General features: G+C 61.0%; 1 protein-coding gene across 3 annotated transcripts in view; it reads right to left on the minus strand.

Annotated features, from left to right (window-relative positions):
- MAD1L1 (mitotic arrest deficient 1 like 1) overlaps positions 1-13838 on the minus strand; it is a 241059-nt gene that overhangs the window by 23509 nt on the left and 203712 nt on the right. For all 3 annotated transcript variants that reach the window (XM_055136365.1, XM_004617354.2, XM_055136366.1), the window contains 2 exons: positions 9005-9095; positions 1269-1476 (listed from right to left, as the gene is read on the minus strand). In XM_055136365.1, the coding sequence (XP_054992340.1) occupies positions 1269-1476; positions 9005-9095 (299 nt within the window). The remainder of the gene's footprint in view (positions 1-1268; positions 1477-9004; positions 9096-13838) is intronic.

Genomic DNA, 13838 nt, shown 5'->3' on the forward strand with positions numbered 1-13838 from the left:
TTGGCACTCTGGGAGCAGCCAGATGCCAAAGTGATGCCCCAAAAGGCCCCCGCCTCCTGCAGTCTCCGAGAAAGGGAGGTGGGAGCCCGGGGGCCAGTGGGGAGGGGTGCAGAACCTGAGCAGAGCCTGGCAGGGTCCTCCAGCCCACGGCCATGCTGGCGTCTGCATCACCTGCTGGCCTGGGGCCCTGCCTGGCACGGCACAGGAGAGGTAGCGGGAAGCTCCGGGAGGGCCAACTCCGCCTCACGAGTGAGACAGACATACACTGGCCTGGCCGTGGTGCCCGCAGACCTGTCTGACACAGCTGTGGCAGCTCCTGGAGTGGGGGTGCCTCAGGTACTCTGTGGATCTGGCACAGGGGCTCGGTGTGCAGTGCTCAGAAAGCCTCTCCACCAGGCGGTGCCAGACCAATGGTAGAGAGTGGAGAGGGGAGGAGGCAGGGGCCTGGTTTGCTCCTCGTGGGAGACGGGGCCGAGCTGTGTGTCAGACTCACCCTGAACCCTGCTTTCTGAGTGGCTGTGGCAGGCGGATGTGTGCGAGGGTCGAGGCCACCTGGGCACTGATGACTGGGCAGGTTCAGGCACATGTCTGGTCACACTCTCCTGAAGCCCGTTCTCTGTGGTTACAGCCCACCTCACTCAGGGCAGTGGTTCTGGGGAGCAGGGCCTGGGTCACCCCACAGATTCAGGGGTGCAGAGGCTACTCTGCCTGGAGACCGCGGGGTCACATGCTCCCTTTTGGTGGGGGCCTGTGAGGGGGAAGCAGCGCAGGGGCCAGACAGCCCCAGGGGTGGCTATGGCTTAGTGGCATCAGGTACCGGGGATGGCACCCAGAGGCCCTTCTGTGCCCAAGGCAGCTGCAGCCCCGCAGATGCCGGGAGACGAGCAGAGAGGGTGGGCGATGTGCAGCCCCTTTGCTGTGAGCGTGTGTGTGTGTCTGGGTATAGGGTGTGAGGATGGATGTGGGTGTGTGTGAGTGTGAATGTCTGGGTATAGGGTATGAGGACGGATGTGGGTGTGTGTGTGCGCGAGTGTGTCTGGGCATGGAGTGTGAGGATGGATGTGGGTGTGTGAGTGTGTGTCTGAGTAGGGGAGTGTGGGAATAGATGCATGTGGATGTGAGTCTCAGTGAGTGCTTGAGTGGACGCGTGTCAGGAAGCATGTGTGAGTCTGAGTGTGACTCTGGGTGTGCGAGTGTGTGTGCATGTGACTCAGGAGTGCAGGGCGCTGGGCCTCCCTGCCTCGTCCCGGGCTCCCCTCCAGACCTACCTGCCACCTCCTTGGAGGACGGCAGCCCTGCAGCGGCCTCCAGGTGCTCAGGCAGGGGCCCGCCCCGCTCCAGGCTGCGCACCAGCTCCCGCAGCCGCTCGCACTCCTCCTGCAGCCGTGCCCGGTCCTCGCCCAGCTGCTGTCGTGCAGTGCTCGCCGGGTTCATGCTCAGGTGCAGCACCTTGGTCCGCGTCCGGTCGTAGTCGCCCTGTGGCAAACCCAGAGGGCAGTGGTGAGAGCGGGGTCTGGCCCTGCCGGGAGAGGACGCTGGGCTCTGACTCCCATGCACCAGAATAATGTGGAGACGCAGTGGCTGAGGGGACACCTTCGGGCCAGACAGGAAAGCAGGGTGGGCTCACGTGGACCCCCAGAGGCCCAAACTGCCAACTCCATTCCCGAACTTAGGTCTCCCACACAGGGGTTCATCGGCATAGGCGGGGAGATGCCGACCACATGCTCGTCCGTGCAGACACGCTTGTCCACCCAGCGGGAGGGGCCCTGCAGGTGCCCTGGGGAGCTCTGGGCCTTGCATGGAGGAGCAGACTGGGTGCAGGAGCCGGCGGGCAGGCAGTGGGAACCACAGGGCAGAGCGAGCCCGGGACGTGCCCACTCTGGTGACGGAGTCCAGAGCAGGGGGCTGGACTGTGGCCACCGTCCCAGCAAGCAAGTCCAGGTTTGGGAGCTGGGAAGGGGCTCGGCAGAGAGGACGGACATCTCTGTTAGGAAACCAGCAGGAAGGAAAGGCGCCAGCCAGCGGGGGGACACGGGGTCCTTGGCGGCAGCTCCATAGCAGAGGCTGAGCCCCCACAGGCAGGCCACTGGTCCCTTCGGCCAGAAGCCATCCACGGCATGAGCCAGCCCGTGTGCCCGCCCCCGCCCCCCGCTCAGAGGGGAGCGGAACTGTGCTGCTGGCAGGGGCGGCTGACGACAGCTCTGGGGAAGAAAGGGGAAATGGTTGTAATCTTCTCCTTGAAATCTGCTGCCTTGTTCACTTTGCAGCTGAGAAGACTGTTGAGATGCTGATGAGAATCTCAAAGGGAAAAGTTCTGCTCCATCCTCTGACGTGCTTCTCCTCCACGGGAGGGTGTGTCTGTGCCCAGGGGTGCCAGGCTTGGGGGTGGCATGAGGGCTGGGCACCCGGGACCTCAAGGAGCTGCGGGGCCTGGAGTCAGGCTGCACGCATGTGGCCCCTTGACCAAGCAGCCCTTCGTCCCCTGCACTGCACCCAAGGCACAGGGATGGGGCAGGCCACCCCCACCCTCCACCCCCACCCTCAGTCCTCAGTGGGCAGGTGGGCGGGGCCTCTGCATGCCCAGCAGCCGGGGAGGCAGCGCCAGGCCCCCGGCCCCGGCCCCCGGGGAGGGTGCCTGCCACTCTGGGCCTGACAGGCTTGCTAAGAGCCTGCTGGAAGAGGCAGCGACGCGAGGAGAATGGACGAGCACAGTTAAATAAGCGCCGGCCTCATGCATATTTATGAACCACCCGGCCTCGAAACGAAATCAATATCTCTCCAGCTGAAGGAAGCACGCCGGGGGGAGTGCAGAGCTGGGGCGCCCCCGGGTCTGAAGGGCAGGTGGGGGCCGGGCCACTGCACAGCGGAGCTCAGCACCCTGGGCCCGCCACGGGTGCTCCCCGTGAGGCCCGCGTGACGCCCGCCAGGTTCCTTCTGTCCTCGCCGCCCTCGAGCACAGCGAGGGTCACCTCACGGCACGACCCTTGCCACTGGGCACCTGAGATCATGGGGCAGGTAAGGACAGGCCAGGGCTGGGCGGTGGGGACACGCCCGGCACAGGTCATCTGTGTGTGACAAGCCCCTTCTCCCTGGGCCACAGCCGGTGGGAATGAGCCAGAGGCCAGGCTGTTGGAGTGCCGTGTCCTGCTCACCCGGGCCAGAAGGGAGTGGGAGATGAAGGGCAGCTGGGCCGCTGGCCAGCACCCTGCCTGCCCCTGCTGCCTCCCGGGACGGCTCTGCCAAGCCCAGGTGTGAAACTAGGTGGGCGTGAAGACAGCGAGGAGTGTGGCGACTCTGACAGGCCCTGCTCAGCGGCCCTGGCCTTCCCCAGCTGCGAGTCCAGGCTCTGCTCTGGCTTTTCTCCCGAGGCACTGCCCCGGCAGGGCACATGAGGCAGACCCCAGCTGGATACTGCAGTTTCTCCTTCCCCTCCAGCAAGGTGACTATCAAGACATCGAAGGTCCCTGTGTGGGGTGGACAGGGCCCAGGACCCCCAGCCAGCAGGTGAGGCGGGAGAAAGGGGTGTCTCCCGGGCTGTGCACCGAGCCCGGCCCAGCTGCAAACACATTCCAGAGGCTCCTGGGATTCGAAGGAAATTCACACAAGACGCAGTGTCCACTTCAAGCCCGGCAAGTGTCCAGGTCAGCGCACTCAGCTCTGGCACAGCTGTGCAGTCACCTGCACAGTGTTCCCAGAGTGTCCTCACCATGCCAAATGGCCACTTTGTCCCCACTCTTGGAGCCCCGCCACCAGCTGCTCGACAGGCAGAGACCACACCGCGGCCCCAAGGAGGGCAGGACACTGACAGCCTCTTACGGCCCCGCTCTCAGCGCTGGGATGTAGATGAAACTCTCGCTCTGGGGTGTGGGAGGGCGGAGGGCGGGGGCCAGGGTGCTGCTGCGGGCAGCCGTGGCTGTGGTGCGTGCCTTCCGCCCGTGGGCCGTGGTGCTTGCAGAAGGGGACTTATGTGATGGGTCAGAATCCCCGCCAGGCTGCCGGGCACTTGCCCCCCAGCAGGCATCACAAGAATCTTCTGGAACAGGGAAGGAGACAGGCCTGCTAGAGCCTCAGACAACGTGCTGGTTCGGCAGCTCTTATCTCCCCCGCCCAACGCGGCGAAGTACTCGGGAGAAAGAAGGCGACTCAGAAGAGGAAGGAGCTGCCAGCCAGCCCAACAGGCGGCAGTGGGGCCTCTGCCAGCGCCGGGTGCCCCGGCAGCCCCTGGGGGCTGCTCCTCCCGCCCGCCCCTCCTGAGATGTGTCCCGCTGCCCTTCCAGTCTCCAGGGTCTCGTGGGGAATGAGGAGCCAGGGGAGGCCCAGGCCCAGACGCCATGGGGGCGAGGGCCCAAGACCCAGGGCCTCTTCTGCAAATACGGAGCCTGGGGGTCCCCAGGAGCTGTGGGCAGCGGCTCCAGCAAGGGGATGGGAGGGTGGTGCCAGTGCTGTAGCCTCGGGAAGTCTAGGACAAGAAGGGGCTGAATATTCAGGACGTGTCACCCTCATAAAAAATCAGAAGAAATCAGCGGCTGTGGAAATTTCTCCACACAAGCGCGCATCAGCAAGCGAGTGGGGCTTTTTTTAGCCTCTGCGTTAATAAACATGAGCAGCCTCACGCCACCTAAGTGGGGCTTGGACTCTTCCTCATTAAGTGTCTTGTTTCACACAGAAGCTTCAGGAAGGCGGCCTGGGAGCAAGCGCTGGGGCCGCTGGCCACGCGCAGGAGCCTGGAGTGAGCGCGTGACCCCCCTAACACACTGAGCTTTGCAGATGGCTGCATGCCCGGAGGGTGGGACACACGCGCCCTCTGCTCACTGATGGGGACATGCCAGGCGGACCCCGGCAGAGGTGCAGGCAGGGGCACGGCCTTGTGCTGACTGCGAAGGACTCTGCGCGTGGTGTAGCCGTAGGGTCCACAGAGCCCGCCCCGGGAGCAAACCTTTCCTGAGGACTTGGGGTGAGAAGGCCTGTAGTAACAGCATTGTGGGGAGGGCGCCTGCCGGCACACGGCTGACCCAAGCTCATCCCCAGCACCCCAGACAGTCCCCGAGCACCAGGAGCGAGTCCCGAGGCAGAGCCAGGAATGCCTGAGCAGTGCCTGGGTGTGGCCCCAAACCGAACCAAGCCAAGCCAGAGATAGCTGGGGCCGTGCCCCATGAGCAGCGCGGCGGCACCTGACCATTTGGCAGGGGTACCCCAAGCTGGCCTCTGGGGGTCAGGGGTCAGTGTTCAGGTCCAGCCAGGTGCCAAGGGATGACCCTGAGCTACTTCATGTAGGAGACACCTGAAGAAATAAGAAAGGTTGGCATCAAGCTTCATGGCTTTTCAAAAGCCAAAACCAAACTTCAGGTCACTCAAGTGTTTACATGTAAAAAGGAAACTATATAACACCAAGGCATCAGAGCCAGAGTGATAGCACAGCGGGGAGGGCACTTGCCCTGCATACGGCTGACCTCAGTTCAATCCCTGGAATCCCATACGCTTTCCCTGAGCACCACCAGAAGTGACCCTTGAGTGCAGTATCAGAAATAAACCCTAGTACTGCTGGGTCTTGACCAAAACCCAAAAAAACTAACCCTCACCGAACGAGAAGAAAACCGCAGTGCTTGTCCTGCAGACAGCATCCTGGCTTGACCCTCAGCACCCTACATGGTCCCATGAGCGAGCCAGAAGTGACCTCTGAGCACAGGGCCAGAAGGAAACTCAGCACTTCTGGGTGTGGCCCCAAACCCCAGAACTTGCCTTTTGGGTCACACCCAGCAGTGCTCAGGGGTCACTACTGGCTCTGCACTCAGGAATTACCCCTGGTGGTGCTCAGGGGATCATGCGGGATGCTAGGAATTGAACCCGGGTCGGCCGCATGCAAGGCAAACGCCCTCCTTGCTGTGCTATCGCTCTAGCCCCCCACAAATGTCTTAATATGCAAAGAACTCTATCAAGAAAAGGCTCGAGTGGTGCCTGAGAGATGGCCTAGACCCGCCCCGCAGGAAGGCCCCAAGAAAGCCTTCCTCTGAAACCACAGGACATCAGCTCTCCTGCCACCCACTGGCCAGGAATCCCCGACTCAGGGCGTCTCGCAGGGGTGCGGGACATGGCTGACGTGGTCCCTAGGGAGCCTCTGGCCATTGCTGAGCTGGGAACACCACAGATGGAACCCAGGCCCCGCCACTCAGAGTAGCCACTGTAGGGGCCATGCTGGCACCGTCTGGGGCAGGGAGGGTTACCTGGCCTGCTCAGCCCCCAGCGCTGGGGGCCCAGGGAAGGCTGGGAGGAGCTTCTGCTGAGCACCATTCAGCAGGCCCGGGGTCACCATCTCCGCACCACAGCACGTGGGTCCTGCTCCTACAATGGCATCGGCCACTAGGAACATACTGATCTTCGGGGCAGGAAGTGCCTAAGGCCCTGACCAACAGCCAAAGGTCCACAGGGGACATGGAGGAGAGGTGGGTCTGAAGAGAGGGTAAGTGCTTCTGGGATGGGGAACAAATGGGAGAGGGTGAGAAGGGGGAAAGAGAGGAAGACAGAAGAGGAGGAGGATGGGGGACAGGGAGAGGATGGGAGGGGTGAGAATGGGGGAGGAGTGAGGGCAGTGGACAGGGAGAGCACGGGGAGGGGGAGAACGAGGGAGGGGGAGGGTGGGGGCCAGGGAGAGGATGGGGAAGGGGTGAGGGCAGGGAAGTGGGAGGAGGGGGAGGGGGAGGAGGGGGAAGGGGGGGAAGGGGAGGGGGAGGGGGCGGACAGAGAGGGGAAAAGATTGGGGAGGGGAGAGGACAGGAGGGGAAAAGATAGGGAAGGGGGGATGAGTGAGAGAAGAGAATGGGGGAGGGGGAGAGGACAGGGAAGGGGGAGGATGGGGAGGGCAAGGAAGGAGAAGGAGGGGTAGGATGGGGAGGGGGAGTGGGGGCAACAGGTCCCGGGAGTCAGGGCTGTGGGAGCCGGGGCGGGCGAGGGGCGCGGGTGGGGGCTGGAGTCTATGATTAGCTGCTCGGAGCCTGGTGACGCAGGGCTGGAGCAGGGACGGCCCCGGGCACCGCGCTTTTCCGCTCACAGGGAACCCGGCAATTTTCTACCCACTCCCTCTCCCGAAAGATGCTCCTGCTGTAAATGTCAGCGAGCCCCACGTCTGGGCCCTTCCCGAGCAGCACAGCCGTGGGGCCCAGCCAGCCAGGAAGGAGGAGTAGCAGTGAGGGGGAGGCGGCTCAGACCCCACGCCGGGCTGGGGGCAGAGGCTCTGCTTCGTCACGCCTGCCTGCTGCCCTGGGGAGCGTGCAGACTGGGCGCCAGAGGAAGGGTGCCGGGCAGGGGGCAGACAGGGCCCCCACAACCACAGCGGACCCCAGGGTGTATGGACACGGCCGCAGTTCCTTCAGCCTGGCTGTGGGTTGGAGGACACGCTCCTCAAGTGGCACGAAATCTACAAGTGCTGAGGGTGCTGGTGGTGTCCACCCACCCTGGGGGCAGGACAGAGCTGGGCGAGGCCGAGCTGTCCGGCAGACAAGCCCTCTGGGCCTCCCCAGCAGCTGGCCACATCCCCAGAGGTGCTGGCCTGTGTCTGGGGGGTCTCTGCAGACCCAGATAAGGGGGGTGTGCTTGGGGTCCGGCCCCGTGCCCCGACCACTGCAGGGGACAGGCGGCACTTCCGACTTCTCTGATGGGCCCACGGTTTGCGGGGCTCAGTCTTCTATTTCTCTTTTGTTGTTTTTGGGCCACATCCAGTACTCAGGGCTTATCGTGGCTCTGTGTCCAGGGGTCACTCCTGGTGGGGCCTAATCGAACCCCGGTTGGCCGTGTGCAAGGCGAGAGCCCTACCTCTGAGGCCGGGACACGGTGACATGGCTATGTCTGAGCGGGTGTCTCAGCCCCTCACACTGGGGCCCTGCGGGAGGCAGCAGCGCCCGGGCGGGGCGGGCCCAGCTGTGGGCCGCTCACAAAGAGCCCTAACTAGTCGGGCGCCCTCTGCCAGCACATGTTCCCAATTAAGCCAAACTGCGCCTGATTTCAATCAATCTTCCCTGAAGAGCCCGACTTGAAGCTGCCTCCGGGGAGCGGGCGGTAGGGCCGGCGCTGCCCCTCCGACTGGCCCACACCGGGCTCCAGCCCAGGGCCGGGGGACCTGCGGGCAGGGCTCATGGCAGAATCTCTCGGTCCCAACTCCCAATACTTTCAGACAAAAGCCACTGGCCACCTCGGTGGACGCTGCCTTCTGTAGGCACTCGGGGCCCACTCGGGGCCCTGGGTGCCGTTGGCACCCGATAGTGGTGGTCATCGAGTCTTGAGCCACATCTCCTGCATGTGGCCCTGGTGAAGAGGGCAGCAAGGGGGGCGTGGCATGAGACCGGGGACACAGGAGGGCAGCAGGCGCTGGGAGGGGCCAGGGTGGACGGGGCTAGAATCAATGCTCCAGCTGACCACAGATGTCCTCCCCGCTCAGGGCCGGCTGCAGGGCACTTGGGGCCGACCTGGGTTGGGACCGCGAGAACAGGCCAGGGGGCTGTGGACAGGGGCTCCAGGAGCTGGGTAGGGGAGGCTGCACAAGCCTGTCAGACAGAAGCAGACACGTTCCAGGCGGCCAGCCCAGGGGCCGCCACTCCTGGGAAAGGTCTGGAAGCCCAGGAGTGGGCGGGGAGGGAGCGAGTGCAGCCAGCTGTGTGGCTCCAATTAAAGCGCAGGAGCCCGGCCCCTGGCTTTGTCCCAGCTGTCACTCGGCCACCTCCAGGCACGGGGGGTGACGGGGAATCTGGTGTCCACTAATAGGTGTCAGATCAAGCTGTGGCCTGCTCAGGATCCGGGAATAACACACCCGTGGTCAGGACTGTGCAGGAGGAAACGAAGGGCAAGGACGGGGGACAGGCAGTTGCATGGGGCCAGGGCCAGCTGTGCAAGGACAGGGAGGCCTGCACGGGTCGGGGGTGGACAACAAGGGACAGAGGACCATGGGCCCTGGACGCTCTGAGCCCTGAACACAGACAAGGCGGCTGCGGTATGGGCACCTACATCAAGTGCTCACCTGCAGGGTGAACCGCTCGAGCTGTGCTTCCAGAGCCTTCTTCTCTTCTTCCAGACGGCTCCGCTCCCCCTCCAGCTCCTCAATCTTCATCCTGCAAGGAGAGCGGGGCGGTGACAGGGGCCAGGCTCGGACACAGACAGTGTTGCAGCCGGGGCAGCCTGGGGGTCTCGGCTGAGGATGCCCGAGGGCAGGTGGCACACCCCCAGAGGCGAGACACTGGGCCTGGAGCGCTGGGAGGACAGTGGACAGCTCAGCTCATGCACCGTGGCCAGGGCGGGAGAGGACCTGGCAGGATCTGGGCGGGCTATCGAGCCCCTCAGCCTCAATGGCCCAAGAACAAGACAAGAATGTGGGTGCGTCAGCTCATCCTAGCTAAGTGCCAATTTTTACTTTCAATTCAACATTTAATTTTGGGGCTCAGGGATAGAGCATCTGTGGGAAGAGCATCTGTTAGTCAATCTACCACTACGGGACTTAAAAATCGCACTGTGACAGGCCTGTCAAGAAAAAAGGGGCGACTGGCATCTCTGCTCCCAAAGAAATTCAGGGTCAGGAGAGCAGAGAATTGAGGAACAGACTGTCCTGGTAGCCCAGTAAAGTGCAAAGACAAGGCCTGAAAGGCTCCAATTTTCCCCAAGCCCCCTCACGTCAGCTCTGAGGGGCTCACGCAAAACACAGGGGCAGAACCTCACAGCTCACATGCCCCCGGGGATCCCAGCAGAGACAGCCTGGCCAGGCGACTGCGTGAGGGTCCGTTCTTCAGAGGCAGGGCCCTGGGGCCACACATGCTGCCTGCCCACAACCGCAGCTCAGGGATGTGGCTGGGAGCGGAGCAGACCACATTTCTGCAACCCGGCTCCCACATCTCTCTGGCATCACAGCCACCACAAAGAAGCCTGGAATGTCAGTCAGGTCACACAGTAGGCTGGGGACCCCCACTCCAGGGACTGCCCCAATTCTGCCTCGAGCAAGCACTGTGCACGCTGCCCAGGCCACCTCTGTAGGGCCGAGCTGTTGCCGGCACCACTCTACGAGCTCAGACCAGGCCCACGGGTGGTGAGCCACAGCGGGAAGTCTGTGACTGCGGGTCACGTGACCCAAGGAGGACGTGACAGGCCCCACTCTGCAGGAAGCCGCCCCGTCCCCTTCACAAGTGGCAGCATGGCAACACAGGTCACCATGGTGGGAAGCGGCCTCTGGGTGCTGGTGCGTGGGGGGCTCAGGGCTGTGGCTCAGGCTGTGTCTTGGAGACCTGCAAGATAAGGAGAAGACGCCCGCGGGTTGCACTGGAGAGAGGGTATCATGGATTCCGATGGCTCAGAGGCTCGAGTCACATAAGATCTGTGCAGCCACAGCCGTGCTGACAGCGGGGCCTGGGAAGCTGTTCTTGCTGCCGGAGAGTAGCCACATGACGGCGCTTGGTTACGAATTCTAAAAACAAGATTTTCTTCTCTGTCTCCCAGGCAAGCCATTAACTTATCGAGAGAGACAGAAGATTAATGACTAAATGTATGTGCATGCGTATGTGGTATGTGTGTGTGTGCATGTGTGCATGTGCGCACATGCATGTGTATGTCTGCCTGCAGAGGGTCCCAAGTAACCATTGCTGGCACAGGTCCTTTTCTCTTTTTGGGGTACAGAATCTGGGTTTCACTTGTCGGGGGACTCTGCAGTGCCAGGGAGCGGACATGCAAGGGCCTCAGCGACAGTTCGTAGAACTAGCTCCCTGGCTGCATGAGACAGGCAAATCCAAAGGTCCTAACCAGCAAGGGTTGGGGAGGGGGAGGATGACAGGGCAGGACAGCAAACAGATGGTGTGTAAGGCCCGGCCCCGGCGTGGATGAACAGAGAAATGTGCAGCCATGAAATGAAGAGGTGACAGATGAGACAGAGGCACAGACTTAGGTATGACTATATGCGTAGGTGGACAGAAGGAAGAGACACTGGCTGATAAACTTAGATCAATATTTGTGAGGTCTCAGCTAATCATAGCAAGGCTGCAGCTATGCGGGAGACCAGCTGGAGAGTTTTCTGGTCTCAAATATTTGTCATGGATGACAGATTCGGGGCTGGAGAGATAATTCAGCTGGGAGGGTGCCTGACTTACACGTGGCGGACCTGGGTTCAATCCCCAGAATCCTCCAGGAGTGATCCCTGAGCACAGAGCCAGGAGCCAGTCCTGAGCACACCTGGGTGTGGCCCCCAAACAAAACAAACAGCAAAAACCCAAAAGGAATGATTGGATCTACGGAGGTGAGGGAGGCGCTGGCAGAATCTGACAGCCTAGAGAGACGGAGATGGGGTGGTGGGGGGTGGTGGGGGAATGAAGGAAGGAGGGGGGCTGCAGAGGGAGCCCCCACGCCCTGTTCTGCTGCCCCTTAGGCTGCAGTGTCCCCTCAGGCTGTGGCCGGCTGCCTTGGCTTCTCCACACCCCCTCAGGTTGCCGCTCAGCACTCAGAGCTGAGTGGGGACTGGTTCCCTGCAGGCACGGTTGGCCATGCCCAGAAACAAACACTGGGGACCATGCAGGAGCCTGCAGTGTGGACAGCACCGTCTGGGACAAGGGGTCCTGCCATGGATGCCTTTTCTTCTTTTGGGAAGGGGGTGTGTCATTATTTGGGTGGGGGGTGTGTTTAGGGCCACATCTGGCTGTGTTCAAGGGCTCACTCCTGGTAATGCTTGGGGAACCATGTGCCAGAGATTGAACCCTTGTACTAGCTCTCTGGCCCTGGAAGGATTGGTTTTACCCCCACCCTCTCCCACCCAATTCCTGTGTTGCATCCTAATCTCTAATGTGACAGTCCCTGAGGCATGGCCTTGGAGGTATCAGTGGTCCATGAGGCTGCATGATGGGACTCAGCCCTAGAGGGCATAGGTCAGGGTCAACTCATGTGATGCCTCTGGGCCAATGTCTCACTGCGGTACTGTTCTGGGCTTCCTCGAAGGAGCAGGAGCCACAGAGGGGGCAGCAAAAGCGTGGCTGCCTGGCCAGTACTCTCCATCATGGAAATACCATCACAGATAGTGATGGCAGGACAGACAAGGAAAGCCAGCGAGGTACCTGGCCGGGCCATCCGCACGCTCACTCTAGAGCAGGTTTGCGACTTTCCTGTAGGTAAAGAAACCTCCTGAGATGGGGCTGGCTAGAAAGGAAGGGAAGAGGGAGACAGGCCTGGCCTCACCCCAGCAACACCGCAGCCACCTGGGGATGGACCCAGAGAACTTCACCCAGGCAAGGGAGATGGGCAGGGGCACGAGAGAGGCACAATGACCCTAAATGCACACAACCCTGAGTAGAAACTCAAAACGGACAAAGAAAGAAGAAAATAAAAGAAAGAAAGAACTGGCTGAAGCAGATGAGAGAGAGCAGGGCTGGGAGCCGGGGCCCGGCCAGAGTCCCACTGCCAGGAGGAGGCGGAGGACAAAGCTCTGAGGGGCATGAGTTTGTCCTCTAAACTCACAGGACAAACGTCAAGCTCCTACCCAGCACATCTCCTCAGAGAAAAAGCATGCCTCAACACAGGGCTGTGCCCGGGACAGTGAACAAACTCCAGTGAACTGAGGCCGGAGGTAGAGCTCACAGGCAGAGGACGAGCGTCACACGAACGGGTCCTGGGTATGGAATGGAACCTTCCACGACAGTGAAAACCCCAAGCCAAGTAACAAGCTTTATCTGGAAACCTTAATGGCAGTAAGCAAGGTATCAGGAACAGGATGATAAAAGGGAAATCCTCAAACGCTTCCCTACTAACACTTTGGTTAACAAAGAAGAGGAAACTGCAAATTACTATGAATGGACTTTGCCAGAGGACACTGAACCTGAGTGTGGGAGAGGAAGCCCTTGGAAACACTGCAGCTCAAATGCTTAGACTAGAAAACAGGACAGACCTGTGTCAGGCATCTAAGCTTGCCCTCGAGGTGAGGAAAACAAGCAGACAAAAGGAAGATGTCAGAGCAGCACCAAGAGAATGAGGCAGGAAAAGCAACGTGGAAGATGGGGGGACCAAACATTTGTGCTCTGGAGACCCCGAAACTGTCAGTCTCCAGCCACACTGTGATCCCGGGGAAGCCACCACGTCCACAGCAGGAGTGCGGGGTGTGCGTGGCCCCCAGGCCAGCCCACAACCCCAAGGGCCTGGCCAGTGGCAACCACGCCCGCCAGCTACAGTGTTGGAACCGGAGAGTTCCCAGGACTGCTTCGGGGATCCACAGAGAAACAAAGCCTGTTCTGCACAATCTGTTCCGGAAAGCAGGAGAGAGACTCATGTCATGAGGCCACCTTTTGCTGATCCAAAAGCAGACGGGAATGCACAAGAAAACCCTAATCTTGCTCATGAATATGGACACAGAAGTCATCCACAAAGCATCAGCAGGCGGATCTGGCAATGGGCAAGAAGGAACAGGGAGGAAGGGGGTGTCAGGTGGTTATATACTAAACACCAGATGGACGGAATCTCCCACAGTGACAAGTCTAAAGAAGAAAAAACATATGATCCTATCAATCAACTCATGGAGAAAGGGTTTGATAGGAATCGATGTTCATTCATGATAAATACTCTAAAGAACATCAAGAATTCAAAGGCAGGGCTAACAGGGTAGGACTGTGGGTAGGGAGCTTGTTTTGCACACAGCTAATGAGGACCCAAAGCCCAGAACCCTGTACGTTCCCCAAGCATTGCCAGGAATGACCCTCAAGCACAGAGCTGAGAGTTGGCCCAGAAAACAAGGGGAAGATGCCCCCTTGCCACTATACTCTCAGGGAACCCCCAGTCTCCCCTAGAGCAGCTGCCACGGAGGGCCCAAGGGATACGCAGTCAACACCAGCCAAACCTAC

Source organism: Sorex araneus, chromosome 4, assembly GCF_027595985.1.
Source record: "Sorex araneus isolate mSorAra2 chromosome 4, mSorAra2.pri, whole genome shotgun sequence".
NCBI lineage: Eukaryota > Metazoa > Chordata > Mammalia > Eulipotyphla > Soricidae > Sorex > Sorex araneus.